Source organism: Lynx canadensis, chromosome D2, assembly GCF_007474595.2.
Source record: "Lynx canadensis isolate LIC74 chromosome D2, mLynCan4.pri.v2, whole genome shotgun sequence".
Lineage (NCBI taxonomy): Eukaryota > Metazoa > Chordata > Mammalia > Carnivora > Felidae > Lynx > Lynx canadensis.
The window spans coordinates 31,801,348-31,820,717 of record NC_044313.2 but is presented as its reverse complement, the minus strand read 5'-3'; the positions used below and the strand labels follow the sequence as shown (position 1 = coordinate 31,820,717).

At 36.0% G+C, this 19,370-nt stretch overlaps 1 protein-coding gene across 1 annotated transcript in view; it reads right to left on the bottom strand.

The window, feature by feature from the left end:
* Positions 1-19,370, bottom strand: part of TM9SF3 (transmembrane 9 superfamily member 3) — a 69,016-nt gene that overhangs the window by 18,850 nt on the left and 30,796 nt on the right. The window contains exons 6-9 of the mRNA XM_030334135.1: positions 18,202-18,333; positions 16,486-16,652; positions 11,378-11,472; positions 7,951-8,081 (exon numbers count right to left, since the gene is read on the bottom strand). Of these exons, the coding sequence (XP_030189995.1) occupies positions 7,951-8,081; positions 11,378-11,472; positions 16,486-16,652; positions 18,202-18,333 (525 nt within the window). The remainder of the gene's footprint in view (positions 1-7,950; positions 8,082-11,377; positions 11,473-16,485; positions 16,653-18,201; positions 18,334-19,370) is intronic.

Sequence of the window (19,370 nt, the reverse complement as noted above, 5' to 3'; positions counted from 1 at the left end):
AAGACTGATATTTAGCCAAATAAACTGGTTACTGAAGAAGATATGACTGAACTCTTACTCATACTCCTTTACATTAGATCTGTATTCATCACAACTTTACTGCTTCTCATTAAATATAGAATGTTACGATACTGAATTTGCAAAAATTTATTTATACTAAAGGATTCATGTTGATATCTATTTTCTATATTGGGCTTCCACATAGTTTCATTTTAAAATGAAATTTAGCAGTTAAGACTTAAAAAAAAAAAAAACCCATTAGTCTACTACACCCATGAAAGCTCTGGGGCTCAAACAGATACAGGGCCCTCCCCTGGCCTCCTAGCCACCGTGCACGGACAAACATCGAAAACAGGTAGGGAAGTGCAGGGGTTGGGGGGGGTGGGGGACTTACTCAAGGTTGAGGGAGTGATCTACAATAAGAGCAAGTTAGAAACAAGTACTGCCTATCAGCACTTAATACCCCAAAGTGTACCAACTGGTCAGCTCCTCTAATCTGTCACAAACCAAGAATGTGGCTAGTACTTATTCCAGCTCTGCTTCTAAAAGTGGCCTTTTATGAAATCTGTGTTGTAAATGGAATGAATGGAGAGGGAAAATGCATCCTGAGAGGAGTTGTTTTGGAATTCTAAAGAATATAAATTTTATTTACGGTGATAGACAATAATTGCTTTTAGGTAAGGTGATTCTCAGGTAATATATTGTCTTACCAGTCATTATGTTTATGCATTTCTTCACCACACGCTCAGACTAGACAATTTTTATCACTCTTTTTCTACTCATACATTTACACCTTTATGTCTATAAGCATTTCAATAATAGGAACTAATAATCAGAGTACCACTAACTCAAACACAAAAGCCTATAAGAAGCCTTTCTATTTTATGAGATTATTCTCAACATGCTAATAAATAACTTCCCATCCTGCTTTTCGAGCTATGTCAGTACTCTAACAGAAGAAACATTGGACTTGAAGTTAAAAACTTATTTGATGAATCTAGCATCATCCTGATAGCAAAACCAGAAAAAAAGAAAACTACAGATCATATCTTTCATAAATATAGATGCAAAAAAAAAAAAAAACCTGACAAATCTTAGCAAATGGAATCCAGCAATATACACAATAGATAATACATCATACCAAACTGAGGTTTGTTGAAGGAATGAAAAATTGGTTTAAGATTCAAAAATCAATATAATTCACCATATTACCACACTAAAAAATAAAAATCATAGATTATCTCAAAAGATACAGAAAAAGCCACTGCAAAATCCAACTTCTATTCAAAATAATTACAACAAAAAACTCTCAGCAAACTAAGCAGAAGAGAACTTCATCAACTTGATGAAGGGCACCTGCAAAAAAAATACAGGTAACATTTTACTTGATGGCACAAGACTGGATGCTTTCCCTCTAGGGGGAGGAACAAGACAAGAAAAGTCAGCTCTCACTGCTTCTGTTCAACACTGCACTGGGGGGTTGTAGCCAGTGCAACATGGCAAGAAAAAGAAATAAAAGGTATATAGATTAGAAAAGTAGAAGTGAAAGTGTCTTTATTCACAGACCACATGATTATGTAAAAAATCTTCAGGAATCTACAAAAAAAGAAATCAGAATAAGTAACTTTAGCAAAGTTGCAGGATGCAAAGCCAATATACAAAAATCAATTATTTTTCTGATATTTTAAAAATACCATTTACAAATAGCATGAAAGATGAAATACTTAAGGGTAAATTCAATAAAAGATGTACAAATTTAAACAACAAAATTTACAAAATGTTGCACATAAAAATTAAACTAGGTTAAGAGATATAAGATATACTGTGTTCAATAATTAAAAGATTCAATATTGTTAAGATGTCAATTCTTCCCAAATTGATCTATAGATTCAATACAATCCCAATCAAAATCTCAGGGTTTTTTGTATAAACTGACAAGGTCATTCTAAACTTTAGATGGAAATGCAAAAAACCTAAAAACGCCAAAACAACACTGAAAAAGAAGTGATTTCAAAAATTATAAAAATTGCAGTAATCAAGATAATGTCACACTGGCATAAAAACATGACAAATTAATCAATGGAAGAAAACAAAAAGTTCAGAAATGGATCCACCTTTATATGGTCAGTTGATGATCAACAAAAGTGCTAAGGCAATTCAGTAGAGAAAGCATGTTTTCTTTTCAAGAAATGTTGGAACACTAGTCATAAGCAAAGCAAAACAAAACCCTTGACCCTTTCTTTACTCATGCAAGATACAAAATTACCAAAAATGATCAGTGACCTTAAATGGATCATATTTAAGAGCTAGAATTATAAAATTTCTAGAAGAAAACACGAGAAAGGCTAACTGATCTTTGGTTTGGCAAAAGGACAGAAAAGCACATATAAAGAAAAAAAAATCAATAAATTACACTTAATTATGTTTGCTCTTTAAAAGATACTTTTTTGTTTTTTTTTTTCCCTGGGGGATAGAGAGCTCCAGCAGGGGAGAGGGGCAGAGGGAGAGAGAGAGAGAACCTTAAGCAGGCTCCACACTCAGCACACAGCCCGACACAGGGCTTGATCCCATGATCTTGGGATCGTGACTAGAACAGAAATCAAGAGCCAGACGCTCAACCGACTGAGCTACCTAGGAGCCCCATCAAAAGATATTCTTAAAAGAACAAAAAGACAAGCCACAAAGGGGGAGACTAGATTTCCAAACTAAGACAAAGGTCAGGTACATACAATATGCAAAGAACTCTTCCACTCAACTAGACAAATAACCTATAAAAAAACAGGCCAAAGATTCATTAAAAAAAAAAAAAAAGATAGGGATGGCAAATAAATACACAAAAGAGCTTGAATGTGATTAGTTATTAAGGAAATGCAAACTAAAACCACAATGAGACACCACTATGTATCTCCTAGAATGACTAAAATTAAAAAGACACATCAGGGGGCGCCTGGGTGGCGCAGTCGGTTAAGCGTCCGACTTCAGCCAGGTCACGATCTCGCGGTCCGTGAGCTCGAGCCCCGCGTCAGGCTCCGGGCTGATGGCTCGGAGCCTGGAGCCTGTTTCCGATTCTGTGTCTCCCTCTCACTCTGCCCCTCCCCCGTTCATGCTCTGTCTCTCTCTGTCCCAAAAATAAATAAACATTGAAAAAAAAAAATTAAAAAAAAAAAAAAAAAAAAGACACATCAAGTGCCAGAGATGATGTGGAGTGACTGCAACTCATCCTATACAATACTGGTCGGAATGTAAAATGACAGAATTGTTGTAGAAAAGTTTAGTGGTCTCTTCTTTTTTTTTTTTTTTTTTTTTTTGAGTATAGTCAACACACATTGTTACAGTTTAGAAGTTTCTTATTAAACTATATTGTATGACTCAGTCATTCCACTGTAGTTATTTGTCCAAGACGACTGAAAATATATCCAACACAAAGGCTTGTATATGAATACTCATAACAGTTTGATTTATAATAGCCAAAAACTGGAAATAATGCATTAATAATTGGGATCAATAATCCCAAGAATGCATTACTGGATAAATGGGTAAACAATTGTGGTATATCCATGGAATACTACTGAGCAATATAAAGCAATAAACTTTAATACATGCAACATCAATGAATCTCAAAATAATTTTCTGAGTGAAAAAGGACAAAAAAAGAACATATTATGTGACTGTATTTAGATAAAATTCTGGGTAATGCAAACTAATCTATGATGACAGAGAGCAGATCCATGGTTACCTGAGGAGGGAAGAAGAAGGAGGAAAAAAGGGGTGAATTACAAAGGTACACAGAGAAACTTCTGGACTTAGGCATAACATATTCTACATTCACAAGTCTCAGCATAAAGCTAAAATTCCTTTTGGCAGAAAAGAAGGAAAGAAAATAGACAAACAAAAACAAATCATCACCACAGCACAACAAACAAAATGTGATTTGAGTCAGTTACTCTGCAAGAGTCCTGGGCTTCTGCTCTGTATGACAGGGATAACACATGTCACTAGCTCTGCCTATCTCTTTGGGTCCTTCTGAAACCAGATAAGGTAAGAAAGAGCTTTTGGCAAACTACAAAATGCAACACACATGTATCTCTCTTTATTAGAATTCATCTGGTCAAATTTGGCACATCATTTCAGTCAGGTGAGACCGGTTTTAGATGTTGTCTTCATCATTCCACATTCCTAGTTTTCTCCTTGATCTCATGTCCTTTTTCAACTTAATCTTCAATTCATTACGCCTTTATACACATCATTAACAATCATCTGAATTGGTCAAAGTCTACTCTACTGAAAGACATATGTGACATCTTATTAGTAATATCATTCTATTTCTTTAATTCTATAACTATTTACACATCTACCTGATTGTACTATTCCACCTATATTTCTCTATCTTGTCCAACAAGATCAATACTTTCCAATCTTTTGTTCTTATCTACTAAAACCTACCAAAAAGAGGAAATGAAGTTGTTCTAGTATTTTTGTCTTCATAAATCCATAATAGCTCCCAATGTTCATTATTTCCAGGATTTAAAAGACAAATTTTAGTAACATTCTAATATCTTGTGTTTCATCAAATTCACCACATTTTGTAAGGTAGAATCCACTTTCTTCCTTTCCCTTCTGGAAAAGTAAATTTGCCAATGTCCAGTTTTACAATGCTTCTGTTCTCTTACACAGTTATTCAGACATCGCTTATCAGCATGATCTCTCAGTATGTCTAAAAGGTCACTTACATAAGCAGCAAACTTACAGCTAAGGTAGCTGTGGAGTCCTGTACCAGGAATCCCCTTCCCTTTCTTAGGCTTCATTTCCCCCTTATCAGGGATTATTTTCCTCTTATCTTTTCTTGTTTAAAGGTTATTTTATTTAATGAAAAAAAAAAAGAAAAAGAATGGGTTAGAGCCATTTTTTCTTCTACTCTGTTACATCACCTGATCCCATGTAATAAGCCTGTGGTCACACTAGGAAAGTATTTTTACAAAATCCCAATTTGCCTTAGCGTTTGTCAAAAGTTCAGGTTAGGTAACAGAGTTTTGTTTTTGTTTTTTTATATATATAGATCTTTATTATTCCTTTACACTTAGGGATATTCTACTTTCCTCATAACCTTTGAGAGATATAAAATAGTACCTGTTCATTCGTCTTGGTCTCCATTCTTTACTGCGGTAATTTCTGATCACATATCATGAATTTCATTTTTGAGATATGATATGAGCTCAGATTATTATTACTACCCTCTACTTACATTTATCTTTATTAAGCCACGAAGATTAACAATTGTTCAAAAAGTTTAATCTGACACGGATTTAATGGCTTTTATGTGTAATTAGGTACACCTGAGCAGAGAAGTTGGGGTCTGAAGACAAATTCTGCTCACTTTCAATCTTGGGCTAGTCCTGGTGACAACAGCAGTATTCTGACAAAATTCCAGATCCCAAGTTGGCAAAACCCTATTATGTGGGTGCTTCTATTAAAGCAGGCAAAAGCCTGAAATCACTTTCACCAAAGTTGGATTAAATCCTTAGCTATGAAGTATTTGAGAAAACAGAGAACTAGAGAAAGATCATTGAGATAGGGCTCAATGTCCACGAGATCGAAGGAATGGGGGACAGAAACAGCTAAGGCCAGGGGAAGAGCATACAGGAGTATCTGAAGACTGATTTTCAAACAAGGGTGTCCAGTTAAGTAGGAGCACACAGCTTCTCAGAAACATATGGCTTGGGAGCCTTTCAGCCAAGAGGTCCATCTCCAGATGCTGGGAACCAGAGTCAGGTAAACGCTAGTGACTGGATTTAAAGCAAAACAGATTAAACTGGCTTAAGACGAAGCCATGAGCACTGAAATTACTTAAATTCCCAAGGATTCTAATGTGTACCTAGGGTTGAGAGCCATGGAGATTTTGAGACTGTATAACCACTTCCTTTGTAATATCAACAAATAACTAAAATACAAATTTCATTAGTTAAAATACTGAATGGACACCTGGGTCAAACATTCACCTCAAGTTCTTAAATTTCATTTTCTAAACAAATTTTGATACTTTCTAAAGGAGAAAAAAAAATGTTAGACTACACATCTGATTAAAACTTGAGGGCGATGAATGTCCTTCATTCCGAATTTGGAAATAAATGAAGAACAAGGTACCTCAGGTGCCTGCTTGGCATCAGCAGCCAGTCTTGCAAGTGCGAAGACCACTTTTATCAACCTGCTTCGGCTCAGTACAGAGGCTGAAACTGTATTCTAATAACTAGTAATCATTAAATTATCTAAAGGCAAATTACACTGAAAATTTAAAACCCTCTTTACAAGCGGTAAAATTTAAAATTTTAGTGAAGCAAAGCAACTTTAAAATATAATTTTTACCACATCAATTCAAAACTTTGAGGAAAATTATAGCAGAATCTGAATTTTAACTTTTAAAGCACTATGAAAATAATTAATTCAGCAGATGATCTTTAAGAGATAGTTGAAGCCCTATAGATACTTTCTAATGGCCTGTAACTATTATGAAGCAAATTCTTTTCTAGTTCTGAATGTAATTATGTTACCCTTTCCCAACTATTATCACTCACTCTGGATTGCAAAAAAACAAAAACAAGAATGCCAATTTTGAAGCAATTTTCAAAAATATTTCTAACTAAAAAGTATCAAACACTTAGTAAAAATGTATAATGCAGGCTCTTTGAGAAACCCAGATTATAAAACAACCAAAATCACCTGGAATTTTTATGAAACCATTTGACAGAAAACCAAAGATCAAAATTCAGAAAGAGATATGGGTCCAGTTACAGTTCTGCCAATATTTGTATGAACTTGACCACATTACACAGCCTCTCTGAAAAGCAGTAACCATGGTGCACCTTGCATACATGTGCATAAGAGTGTGCACATGTCTGCACAAGCGTACATTAAAAATAAGTCGGGGCACCTGGGTGGCTCAGTTGGTTGAGTGTCCGACTTCAGCTCAGGTCATAATCTCACAGCTCATGAGTTCGAGCCCCACGTCAGGCTCTGCGCTGACAGCTCAGAGCCTGGAGCCTGCTTTGGATTCTGTGTCTCCCTCTCTCTCTGCCCCTAACCTACTCTCATTTTGTCTCTCTCAAAAATAAATAAACATTAAATGCATATATATATGTATATCTTTAAAAACAAAATAAAACAAAACATTGAAGTCTGCTCCAAAAAGGTAACAACAAGGGGCGCCTGGGTGGCTCAGTCGGTTAAGCGTCTGACTTCAGCTCAGGTCATGATCTCACAGTTCGTGGGTTCGAGGCCTGCGTTGGGCTCTGTGCTGACAGCTCAGAGACTGGAGCCTGGTTCAGATTCTGTGTCTCCCTCTTTCTCTGTCCCTTCCCTGCTTGTACTCTGTCTCTCTCTCAAAAATAAATAAATATTTTTAAAAAAAGGTAACAACAAGAACAATTTGGAGGCTGTGGGTTACCTTTGTAAAGCACTGGTATATATCTGTGTTTTAGTTTTAATGTAGTTAAAAGATCCAAAATATTTCAAAGTCTGTGATTACAGGTAAGATATGAGATAGGGTTTTAATGTCTGTAGCAACATATCAGTATAAATGTTTTCAGTGTATACTGAAAAAAGAAAACGTATTATGGAGAAGCTTCACTTCCTACCACTACCAACGCACCCACTATCACCTTAAAACACCCTCATTTTTTCGTATGTCATTATTCTTCCTCTTTAATATATTCTCTAGTTTCTCCCATCTCTGATAAAAAGTATAGTATTTTCTCGTCACACTTAGAAGTCGGACTTTCACTTCACTGGTTCACAGAATCAAGAAAAAGTTTTCTTCACCTAACTTTCTGTGACTGGTCAGGGACTGGCTGCAAATGCCAAAATTCTTCTTACGAAGAGGTACTTCAGAGAGATAGCAGGCCTCATATTAGAATGCTTATACTTTTCCAATTTAAAAGCAAGATTCAAGCAACTTACCATTGTTCCAAAAGGAATGGCTCTTGAAGCATGGTAATAAATGGCTATAAAATTGATGAAGAAGGCAGTGCCACACACCATAGCTGGGATAAGAAATGCCCCAATAAACATCTGCTTTATCCATCTCCTTCCTGAAAGAGAAAGGAAATAATGAAAATCGGAGGTGAGGGGCATATATTAATGTTCATAAGGCACCAAATTATTGTTTCTTTAGTGCCAAAACATTTATTTAAAATTCTCATGTAGACATCTTAAAATCTGACACTCTAATGATTGTTTCAGGACAACAGCTATTCAAGTATGTCTAATGCAAACAGCTTTTGAAGTGGATGCACCAGAAAAGAGCAATGGACTATATAGTCAAATGTCCTAATTTTCTGTCGTGATACTGCCACTGAATTGCTGTGAATTTTGGTAAGCCACTCAATCTTTCTGGGCTACAAGTCGGCCTATTTGGCGTTTTCCAACTAGGAATTCGGGAGCTTCTTGGAGGTGCCCATGAAGTCACTGGTGAGAGAAGAGCCCCAAACCCTGTTTTAACCAGAACAAGTCCATTTTCAACAAATTTATACAATGGAGTTCATGTAAGCTTTCATCTGAAAAGAGGATTACACTGCTTAAAAAAAAATTTTTTTTAAATCCTTAGTTTAAGTTACCCCAAATTAAATTACCCCTAGTTAAGTTGAACTTACCCCAAATTTACTTTTAGCTGTAATTATGATTATAAATATATATTTAAATTTGTTTCAAAAGGGAAAAACAAAAGAGTGTTTCATGAGCTCTCTCTCTCAGCAATTAGAACTACAGACTTTAAGTTTCACTATTTCTTTGTACCTCTTTGTACTGCCAAAATTCTATACAGTGAACAACTGTTATTTAAATAACAGTCAAAGAAAGGAATGTTTAAACTATGTAATCAAAAATTTTAAATCGTGTGCATATTGATCAGGAGAACAAGGAGCGATCTTTCTAATACAGCAGAGTATACGAGCAGGCGCACTGCCAAGAAAGCACCTGCATACTGCTTAGGAACAAAACACAAAGATTTCATACTGGATCGATATTACAATTCAACTCCACAACCAAAAGCAATCAGGACCCAAACAGAAAGTGCTATAAGTGGGGCGCCTGGGTGGCTCAGTCGGTTAAGCACTGGACTTAGGCTCAGGTCATGATCTCACGTTTCGTGAGTTTTAAGCCCCACATCGGGCTCTGTGCCGATGGTGCAGAGCCTGCTTGGGATTGTCTCTCTCCCTGTCTCTCTGCCTGTCCCCCACTCAAGCGCGCACGTGTGCTCTGCGCACGCTTTCTCAAAATAAATAAATAAAAACTTAAAAAAAAAAAAAAAAGTAAAGTGCTATAAGCAAAATAAGCAATACCCTAACTTCTGTTTTCTTCTATGTGAAGCTCTTTCAAACATCCATCTCATAGAATTACTATCCCAAATCTTGACTTTCTTCCAGAAAAACTCCTTGATTTTGAAGTATCACCTCTATATACTCTATATTATTTCTTTCTCAGGTAAGTTTCAAGGGCCCCTCCTTTCCACACACAGACTCAACATTCAGCATTTTAACACAAAAACAACACAAAAAGGGTGGCCATTAATTAAAGTATTATTTTTCCTATTTAATTCTATCTCTTTCTCAGCACTATCTTTTCCTACACTTTCCATTACCTGCTCAGATTCAGAATGTATTAATAAATTCCATATTTAATTCTCTTACTCCCTTTCCCTCCAACAGTCACAAAAAATCCCACACACATTCCACTGGGTACAATCAGTAGCCCAGGCATCTACACTGTGCTTCCTGCTGGTCCCTTGCAACCTTGGAGATTCTGGTCAAGTTCCGGGCTACCCCTAGTTTCAAACTGGGTCTGGAGGATTATCCAGTACACTGAGGACAATATGCAGACCTTTGCTGTAGTGCAATGAAGTAAGTCTGAAAAATTCTCAACTCTCTGGGTTGACTTCCTACATTAACCTGGCTTTTAGGGATCGCTTAGACAAAATTATCAGTACACGATCAGACCTCCTCAAGGCACTGTCAATCAGAAAATAACCTTTAGATTATACGTGGTAACATCTGATACTCCTAGGTTTGAGTCTGAACTCTGCTTTCAAGAGTTAAGTGTAATAAAGAAAAGTGTAGCTAGGTGTTCTTAACTTGCAATCAAACTAAAAGCAAATTTCTGTCCAAGAGTGAATAAATTTCCTGTTTTAAATAATGTTTCTGCTGTGGAGACTTTTCTGGAGGTCATAAAATGTAAATTTCTTAGCCTAACTAGTTTTCACATCAAATTCAAAGCTGAAGTTGACTCAGGCATCCTGATTTCCTTAGGATGGTAATCCTGTTATGATAAGACTTGTTTCCTGTAGCTAAAGGTATATAAGACATTGAACAGTTAACAAAAATAATTAGCAATCTATGATACTCCCTCAGGCAATCCAAAGAATTATTTACACTGAAGGTACAAATCACATTAAATCTAGTAGGACCAATAAAAAGAGTAATGGTAAACCAGGATATACTGGAGGAATTTTAAATGACCCTATACATGCTCAGAATGCCAATAATCTATCTATAAGACTAGTCGACTAAAAAGCAGGATCCCTTAATGCTGACATTGTTTAAGATGAGCTGGGAAAATCACATGAGAAAGTCTCTATCCTTAGGAATATAATTTTAAGGTCTTTCAACAACCCTTCAGTCATAAACTGAAATACGCAAATCTACTTTCAGTACTTTTCTGGCCCCAATTACAGGGAAAACAAAAAAATGTGAAAACCCTTGAATGCTACCACAGAAAGAAACACCATGGAGCAGTACCTTTGCATCATCCCTGTATCTCCCATCATTTCCAGGTCACAAAAGTAGAGAAGCAAGGGAGTATTTAAGATGAAGTGCTAATCTTAGCAAAAGATTTTGACAAAGAATAACAAAAATCTTAATGCAGGGTCCTTTGATAAATATTTCAGAGTCAATAGAAATAAACAGCTCTCTCCTATTCTCCTTCCAGTCCAATACTTTATCCAAAAGCCAAAAAACATGCCTTTATATTCAGCTGTAATACTATATACTCTATGTGGAGGCCTCCCATGGAGGACATTTAGGGAGTAAGGCACCTCAAAGCAAAGTAATATCAATAACTTAAATATACTCTCTCCTACATGTTCCTCAGGGCTAGCTAACTTCACAGTGAACAATGGACATAATCTATTAATTATTCCTAATTTTCAGAAATAAAATGCAAGGATTCCATAAAAGCAAAGTAGATCCCATAGCCGGTTTGGTAGACATTATGTGAAATGGGAACACAAAGTATTTTACAATGGCTGTACACTATCCATTTTAAATTCCAAATACCCCACAGTAGAATATTGGCATCTATAATTAAAAATACGAAGAGATCACTTATAAGTTACCTCCTTGTCTGGCATATAAACTTCCTCCAAAATAACCATTCACTGGAGATGTAGCAGCATAGACAAATATGGCTGTACTGAGCATTGATCCCCTCCTGAAAAGGCGAAACAACATATATGGTAAGTTAAAACCAACAATTTAAAGAAAATATCATAAAGCCTATCACATTAAGGTCAGTGTAATTTCAAAGATAAATTTAACAGGAACACAAAAATATCATCCTGGACTATAAAGGATCTCAGAAGGTTGCTGAGTGAATGAATTTCTAGTTAAAACTGCACAGGCTAATACTAATTTTTTTCATCTGCAGTTAAATTTCATAATATATTCTAAACAAATATCTCACATTTCTTTGGCAAAAATGTTAGAAGCTGGCACTAAAATTGTTTTGCAACCCTGTGAACCAATCACATCATATGGATAAGGATATCATATGGATAAGGATAACAGATGACTGTTAAGAAAAATAATTAGAATATTCCTCTTTATAAATTGATTTAATTGCTTAAGATTTTTGCCCACTGGCAAATAAAATGGAAGTAATGTAACCTATATTAGTGTTATTACTTTGAATGGTATAACACTGAGACTTTTCTTATTTAGTTTTCCTTATACTATTAAAAATTATTTTTTAAAAATCCATAGGTCCAGGGGCGCCTGGTGGCTCAGTCAGTTGAGCGTCCGACTTTGGCTCAGGTCATGATCTCACAGCTCGTGAGATCGAGCCCCACATCAGGCTCTGTGCTGAAAGCTCGGAGCCTGGAGCCTGCTTCGGATTCTGTGTCTCCCCTCTCTCTACCCCTCCCCTGTTCACACTCTGTCTCTCTCTCTCTCTCCTTCAAAAATAAATAAACATTAAAAAAAATTTTTTTTTTAAATCCATAGGTCCACAATCAACATTAACTCAGATCAACAATTTCTAATCTCTTCTTCCACTAATGGTATCTAGGAAATTCAGATCAACCCTCCTGTTGAATAAAGCTGAACAAAATATTTTAAATGCCTAATTGCAAAGAGAAATATTAAAATGATAAATGACAGTATCATTTGTCATAATATAGAAATGTGCTTAGGGCACCTCCTGGGTGGCTCAGGAGGTTAAGGGTCTGACTCTTGACTTCACCTCGGGTCATGATCTCGCGGGTTCATAAGATCGAGCCCGCACTGGGCTGCAGTTATAGCACGGAGCTTGCTTGGGATCTCTCTGCTTCTCCCCTACTCACACATGTGCATGTACACACACTCACTTCCTCTCTCTCAAAATAAATTAACTTCAAAAAGAATGTACTTAAACTACTAACAATAAAGACTCTTTTTGAAACTTAGCATAACTAGGAAGGTAAAATAAAGTCTGTAGATAGAGCATATAACCTTGTCAATTTGAGCTAAAGAATATTCTTTTAAAGAGAATTTACAAGAATACCACACGAATGTGTGTACTGGGATGATGTACAATTTTCATAAACTAACCACCTTCTTGGTAGTAATTATTACATTTCACTGTCCGCCTATATAGAATACAAAAAGATCATAAAGTCTTGAAGTATGTAGTGCTCCTCTGCCCAAACTCCAATGCTGAATTTCTCAAAGTGGATGCATAGTAGTTAAAACATTACAGTATTCAATTTCCATCAATACATAGCTAGATACAAATGTGGTAGTAATATAAGAATATGTCATTCCCATGTTTAAAACACTGTGGGTCAGGGTGCCTGGGTGGCTCAGTCAGTTAGGCATCTGACTTCGGCTCAGGTCATGATCTCTCGGTCTGTGGGTTTGAGCCCCACGTCGGGCTTTGCGCTGACAGCTCAGAGCCTGAAGCCTGCTTCCGATTCTGTGTCTCCCTCTCTCTCTGTTCTTCCCCTGCTTGTGCTGTCTCTCAAAAGTAAATAAATTTTTAAAAACATTAAAAATATTGTTTTCTTTAAAAAAGATCATGGGTCTCCGGGCACTTGGCTGGCTCACGACTCTGGATCTCAAGGTTATGAGTTCAAGACCCATGTTGGGTGTAGAGCTTACTTTAAAAAAAAAAAGTAAACAATCGTGGGTCTCAAAGTTTTTAAAATCAAAATTTGTTTTTTCAACAACTCAAACACTCTAAGTACTAACTTTTTCCTTTCAGATTATCATTAAAAAATCTGGCCCATTCTCTGTTTGTAACTAGGTATGTGAAGGTTGACAAAGGCCTAGCAATACTGAAAACCAAAAGGCTGCTTTGGTCTAAGACCAGTCTATTACCAGTCAGAAGTTCTTAATGTTAGCAGAGAGGGTTCAAAAGGATTGCTCATGTGACTGAGGGTCCAAAATGCCTACCAGGGATTTAAGCTTGCAATCCCCAGAGACACTGCACTAAGTGAAGTGTAAGTATCAGTCATGGTTTTAAAAATCAGACAGACCCTTCATCTCTTTGTTCATAAATATTCTATGGGCATTCTCCACCCAAAATACACCGTTTTCATCTACACTGTAAAATATGCTGAGGTAGGGAATTGTCCTCTTTGTTCATCTCTCCAAGACTGGAGGGGGGAAACATCTAAGGAGCTGACTTACACTTGTCAACTCACCACTCTCCACCCAAAGTTACAGAGCAGCTGTATTTTTCCAGACTTTTCCACAGGTTCTCAAACACTATGCCTTCTCAGGAGTTATATCATACTCATAGGCATCCACATTGATACTGATCCTCTATCTACCTAAATAGTTTTTCTTCTCTGATTGCTGTGGTCATCACCAACACAAAATAATTTTCACATGTTACATTATCTGCCTTTCATCGTTTAGAATCATCCCTACTCTGAAGTGATTCTTACAAATTTCATGTGCAAGGTTTTTCATTTTCTCACCACTTTATGCTTATTATAATCTCTATTTTCATTTCCATAGCACAGCAAATTAAGAGACAAGTTGTGGCAAAAGACATATCCTTATCCATATGTAGGTTCAAATCCCAGCTTACAAACATCCCTAACAATCGTTATGATCTCAGCCATGTTACTTAACCTCTCTGAACTTTACTCTTCTAATCTGTCGAATAGAGAATACCCCTTCAAAGGATGGATGTTAAAAGTAAAAAAGCACCTAAAGTATCAAGCACCTAATGGGACACCAATGTTAGTCACTTCGACATCAAAATAATACCACTTTAATAACAATTCTATAAAAAAATACGAATCATATAATTATGTTCACTTCAAATTAGCACAATACAGGAAAAACATTAATAATGAAGAACAATGCATGACGTGCCTGCTAAGAAAGTTTCTTATTTCTAAAGTTGAAGGTCTATAAACAAAGAGTTTCTGCAGTAAAATGAATTGCCAAAATTGTAACCCTGACATCTGAGAAGGAACAACGCAAAAACTTGAATTCTAGGAGAGGTTACCCACTCGAGACTGACTGTACAGTGTCAATTCAGTCAGTGGGGATGAATTTAACCCAGTATTTGATGTAAAGCATGCCTTCTTGGCAAATTTGAAATGCTTTTCTTGTATTTGGGATTTAGTTCATCTGAAATACATTATATCCTAAAATATGAACTACAAGTCAGAATACTTAAGTTTAGGTTTTGAACAATTATTTTAAAGCTTATATGGTAAACAAATTGCAAAGGTTATATATTAAAGAAATATAACAGAAACTACAGAGAAACCACCTTGTTGATCAATATATTCACTTGAGTTTAACACGCATTGAGTACCTTCCACACATTTAAGTAGGTACTTTGAGAATTCAAAGATAAATGAATGAAGATCCAGTCCTTGCTCTCAAGGAGCTTAAGGTCTAGAGGAAGAAACAGTAATTTAGTATTATTAAATATTTAACATGAAACTAAAGAGCCATTCTTTCAGCAACAATTTATTGCTTGTCCACCAAATGCCAGGCATATATAAGAAAGAATGCATTATGTGGGGCGCCTGGGTGGCTCAGTCGGTTGAGTGACCGACTTCTGCTCAGGTCACGATCTCACGGTTTGTGAGTTCGAGCCCTGCACCGGGCTCTGTGCTGACAGCTGAGAGCCTGGAGCCTGCTTCTGATTCTGTGTGTCCCTCTCTCTCTGCCCCTCCCCCACTCATGCTCTGTCTGTCTCTGTCTCAGAAATAAACATTAAAAAAATTAAAAAAAAAAAAAAAGAAAGAATGCATTACGAACTGAAATAGAGATAAAAGATCTAACTGGAAACAAGTGTCATTCTGATAGAGAACTTCATGGAACAACGTCTGAAATGCCTAAATTTATAATCCCTACGACCCAAGCTCAAAGTGTGTCTGCTTCACTCGTGGCTTTCTGAGCATAGGTTATAGGACCAGTCAATAGGGATGTGAGATCTGTGTTAATTTTCTAATAATCCAAAGACCTCAAATCAAGAATTTCTTTTTATTTTTTTTTCAATATTTATTTATTTTTGAGAGACACAGAGACAGAGTGTGAGCAGGGGAGGGGCAGAGAGAGAGGGGGACACAGAATCTAAAGCATCAAATCAAGAATTTCCTGCAACCAATTTTGTCCTCAAAGAAAAAAATGTACCAAAAACCATGTACAGGTAAGACAGATACGCAATTATTTTTCTAACCTCATGTGCCTTTTCCACTGCTCTTTTTACTATTATTTGTTATTTAATAGTTATATATTAAAATTAATAAATTGAATAAACATTAAATATTTATTAAAGATTATTTATTATTTTTCTTCTGTTCTGTAGACAGTGTCCCAATTTGGAAGGTAAATACGAAGTACTAATTCAGAAACTGTAAAATTCTTGTGCTTTTTACAAAGATCTGATTGGATCTTCGGCTTTCAAAAAAAATGCCTATTCATTTTGCCAAACACCACTGGCTTATAAGTAACTCTGTTCATACCTCTAAATGGAACACAACGTTTATAACCAATGAAAATGTTCAGTAAGGTTAGTATGTTTTAGCATGTCACAGAAAAACATACTTATAGCTGAATATTATTATTCATTATTTATCTGCAGTAAGAACATTTATGCTATATTAAATTCTAAGATAATGGAAATAAGCAAATATTTAATTATAATTAACTTAAAATGGTCCAATGATTAACACTATTCAAGAACAAAAAAATAAAATTAAACACATGTACTTACTCTGTATATAAATCTTCTATCATTGCAACAATAATAACAATAAGAGACACGGCAAATATCTGACATCCAGAGCCAATGAGAGAAGAAAAGATCAGTGGGTGACTTGATGGCCTAAATACGTCTCCATGCACCTGCTTCCATCCATACTCATCTCCTAGGTCTCTATCCTATATACACACATATGGAGAGAGAAAAGAAAAGCATTTGGAATAAAATTAAAATACATAAAGTAGGTGAAAAATTACAATTCCAGTTTTAAGTTCCCTCCTTCCAAACTTACAGCTATTTAAAGGGATTCAAAATATCGAGAAAAGACATTTCAAATTTAACATAATCACTGCAAGGGCTCCTGGTGACTCAGTCAGTTAAGCATCTGACTCTTGATTTCAGCTCAGGTCATGATCTCATGGTTCAAGAGATCTAGCACAGAGCCTGCTTGGGATTCTGTCTCTCCCTCTCTCTCTGCCCCTCCCCTACTTGAGCTCTCCCTCTCTCTCTTTCAAAATAAATAAACTTTAAAAAATAAAATAATCACTGCCTTAATAACTTATAATGTTAAAACATTATGGCATTTACTGAGGTTCAGGAAGGTGGCTCCCAGTTGTGTTCAGAGAATATCAAAAAATGGAAAAGAAAAGGTCTAGGAGCAAACACAAATGGTCAAAATGGGAGAAGAGCACACTGGCTCTCTGAACATTCTTATTCTTGTCATTTATATCATGCCTGTGGCTCATACATAATGAGGGGCCAGGTGGAGAATCAAACAGAAAACAAAGATTGAAACCAGTACTTAGATGCCCTAACAATGCAGAAATGTCTTTTATAGCCTGGAATCTAAGAAAATATATGAGGAAATATCAGTTAAATATTATCTGTTAAATATTAGTTAACTGCCTACAGCACTTTTGAAAAAGGATTCAATTTTTCCTTCTCAACCTGAGTAAAGAAGTATCTAAAACATTATTTCTTAAATATCAGTCCCTTAAGATAATCTGGCTTTTTGCCTGGGGGTGATCCTGGTCAGACATGTCTAAAAAGCACCAAATACATAATACACATTAACATATTAATTCAGTTTTAACCTGTTTAACTCTTTTCCAAACTTATTTAATGATGGAATGTATCTACATAGCACAGCCATTAATATTTTACAGAACACACTTTTGCTCATTTACAACATTGTATATAATATAGCAAAAGAATTTAGAAAGTGAACCTGCCCTCTGAACCTACTAAACCAAATGTAAATGAATCCTTTCGCCCACTCCCTGAATTTAATGCAGTATTTAACAGTATTAGAGAGATGTCAATACAGGTCTACAACTTCATAGCTACAATTCTGAAATCAAAAGCTCTGAAAACTGGAAGTCTGCTTCAGAGTTGGACACATTCTTATTTGGTGGCAAAACCTGGTGCCACCAGGTGCCACCATTCTTATTTGGTGGCAAAAACAGTGAAGAGGTTATTTGTACTGTATACTTATCTCACTTAAGGTGAACATTCAATGTTTTGCTGGAAAAAAAATTAATACATTTGATTATGGGGCACGTAATCAGAATACGTAAAAACAATATATTTGATTAGAGATCCCTCAGGAACTTTTACACCTTTCTAAAACCTGAAAATTCTGAATTCTGACACTCATGTGACTTACATGCCAACATTCAAAATAAGAGTTAAATCATTTTTATAAATAAATGTAAAACGTTTGCTCACCATATCATCCATTTCTTCTTCTTTACTGTACCTGGCATAATCTTTTCTTAGAGTTCTCATTAAAATCATTGAAACTAAGCCCACCAAGAAGATAACCATCATGAAAGAGTTGAAAATTGAGAACCAATGAATCTAAAATAACAGAAAATAACACATTACTGACATGAATTATTAGTCACAAAATTCATAGGCTGCATGATGACAACAGCATGTTAATGCAAAGAAAAAAAATAATCTTTTAAAACTTTTACATAAAAATCCAAACTTGAGACTCACTGGGGATGAGTATTCACTATGCAAAGAGATTGGGTTTCTTTACAGTAAACTTCAGATGCATTAAAACCATGATATTGTATACAGATTTTCACAATCAATTTTACTGTACAAAGTACAATCTGACCACACAGCATATGCTAGTTAGCATTACACAGAAAGAACACAGACTTTGGAGTCAAACAGGCCTCGGTTTTAACCCAGATTCTGCCGATTTTCTGGCTATGTGACCCCAGTTCTCTATATCAAAAAGGAAGCCAATAATACTATCCTGATTTGTATGGTTTAACAACATGTATAAGAAGTATGATACCATGTCTGGCACAGAGCAGCAAATATTCAAAAAATGTTAGTTCCCTTCCCTCTAACTGAGCAACAACATGAAAACCTCCTTAGGACACCAAGACTGAACCATCACAGTTGGCTGCCCTGGATTTAGTCCGCCTTCCTGAATGTATGCTTCACTTGCTCCCAGTTCATCTTCTCAACCCCATCACCTTATCCACTCCCTTGTAACTCTGCTACCCGCGGGAGAGAGAACAACGAGATACCCCGCTGTGTCCCGATGTTCCCAAGACTCTTGACTTTTATTTCACCCACACATCTGTCACAGATTTATGTCCACACTCTGGCTTATAATCACAAGGCACCACTGTATCTCTGAGTGCATCTCAGAACTCAAAGCATCTGACTTCAAATTCCTTTATATTTTAATTCCCGTAAGTTCCTTAAGGATGGCTTCAAAATTTCACCTCTCTCACCAAGGCCCCCATTTCCTTTATTTTTCTGCATTTATCTTCCTAGCCTTTCACTCCTTCCATCAATTTCCTAGATGTTGCCTCCTCTTAAGTCAAGCCTTCCCCTAAGCTTTACACCTCTTTCATTCCTTGAGGTGT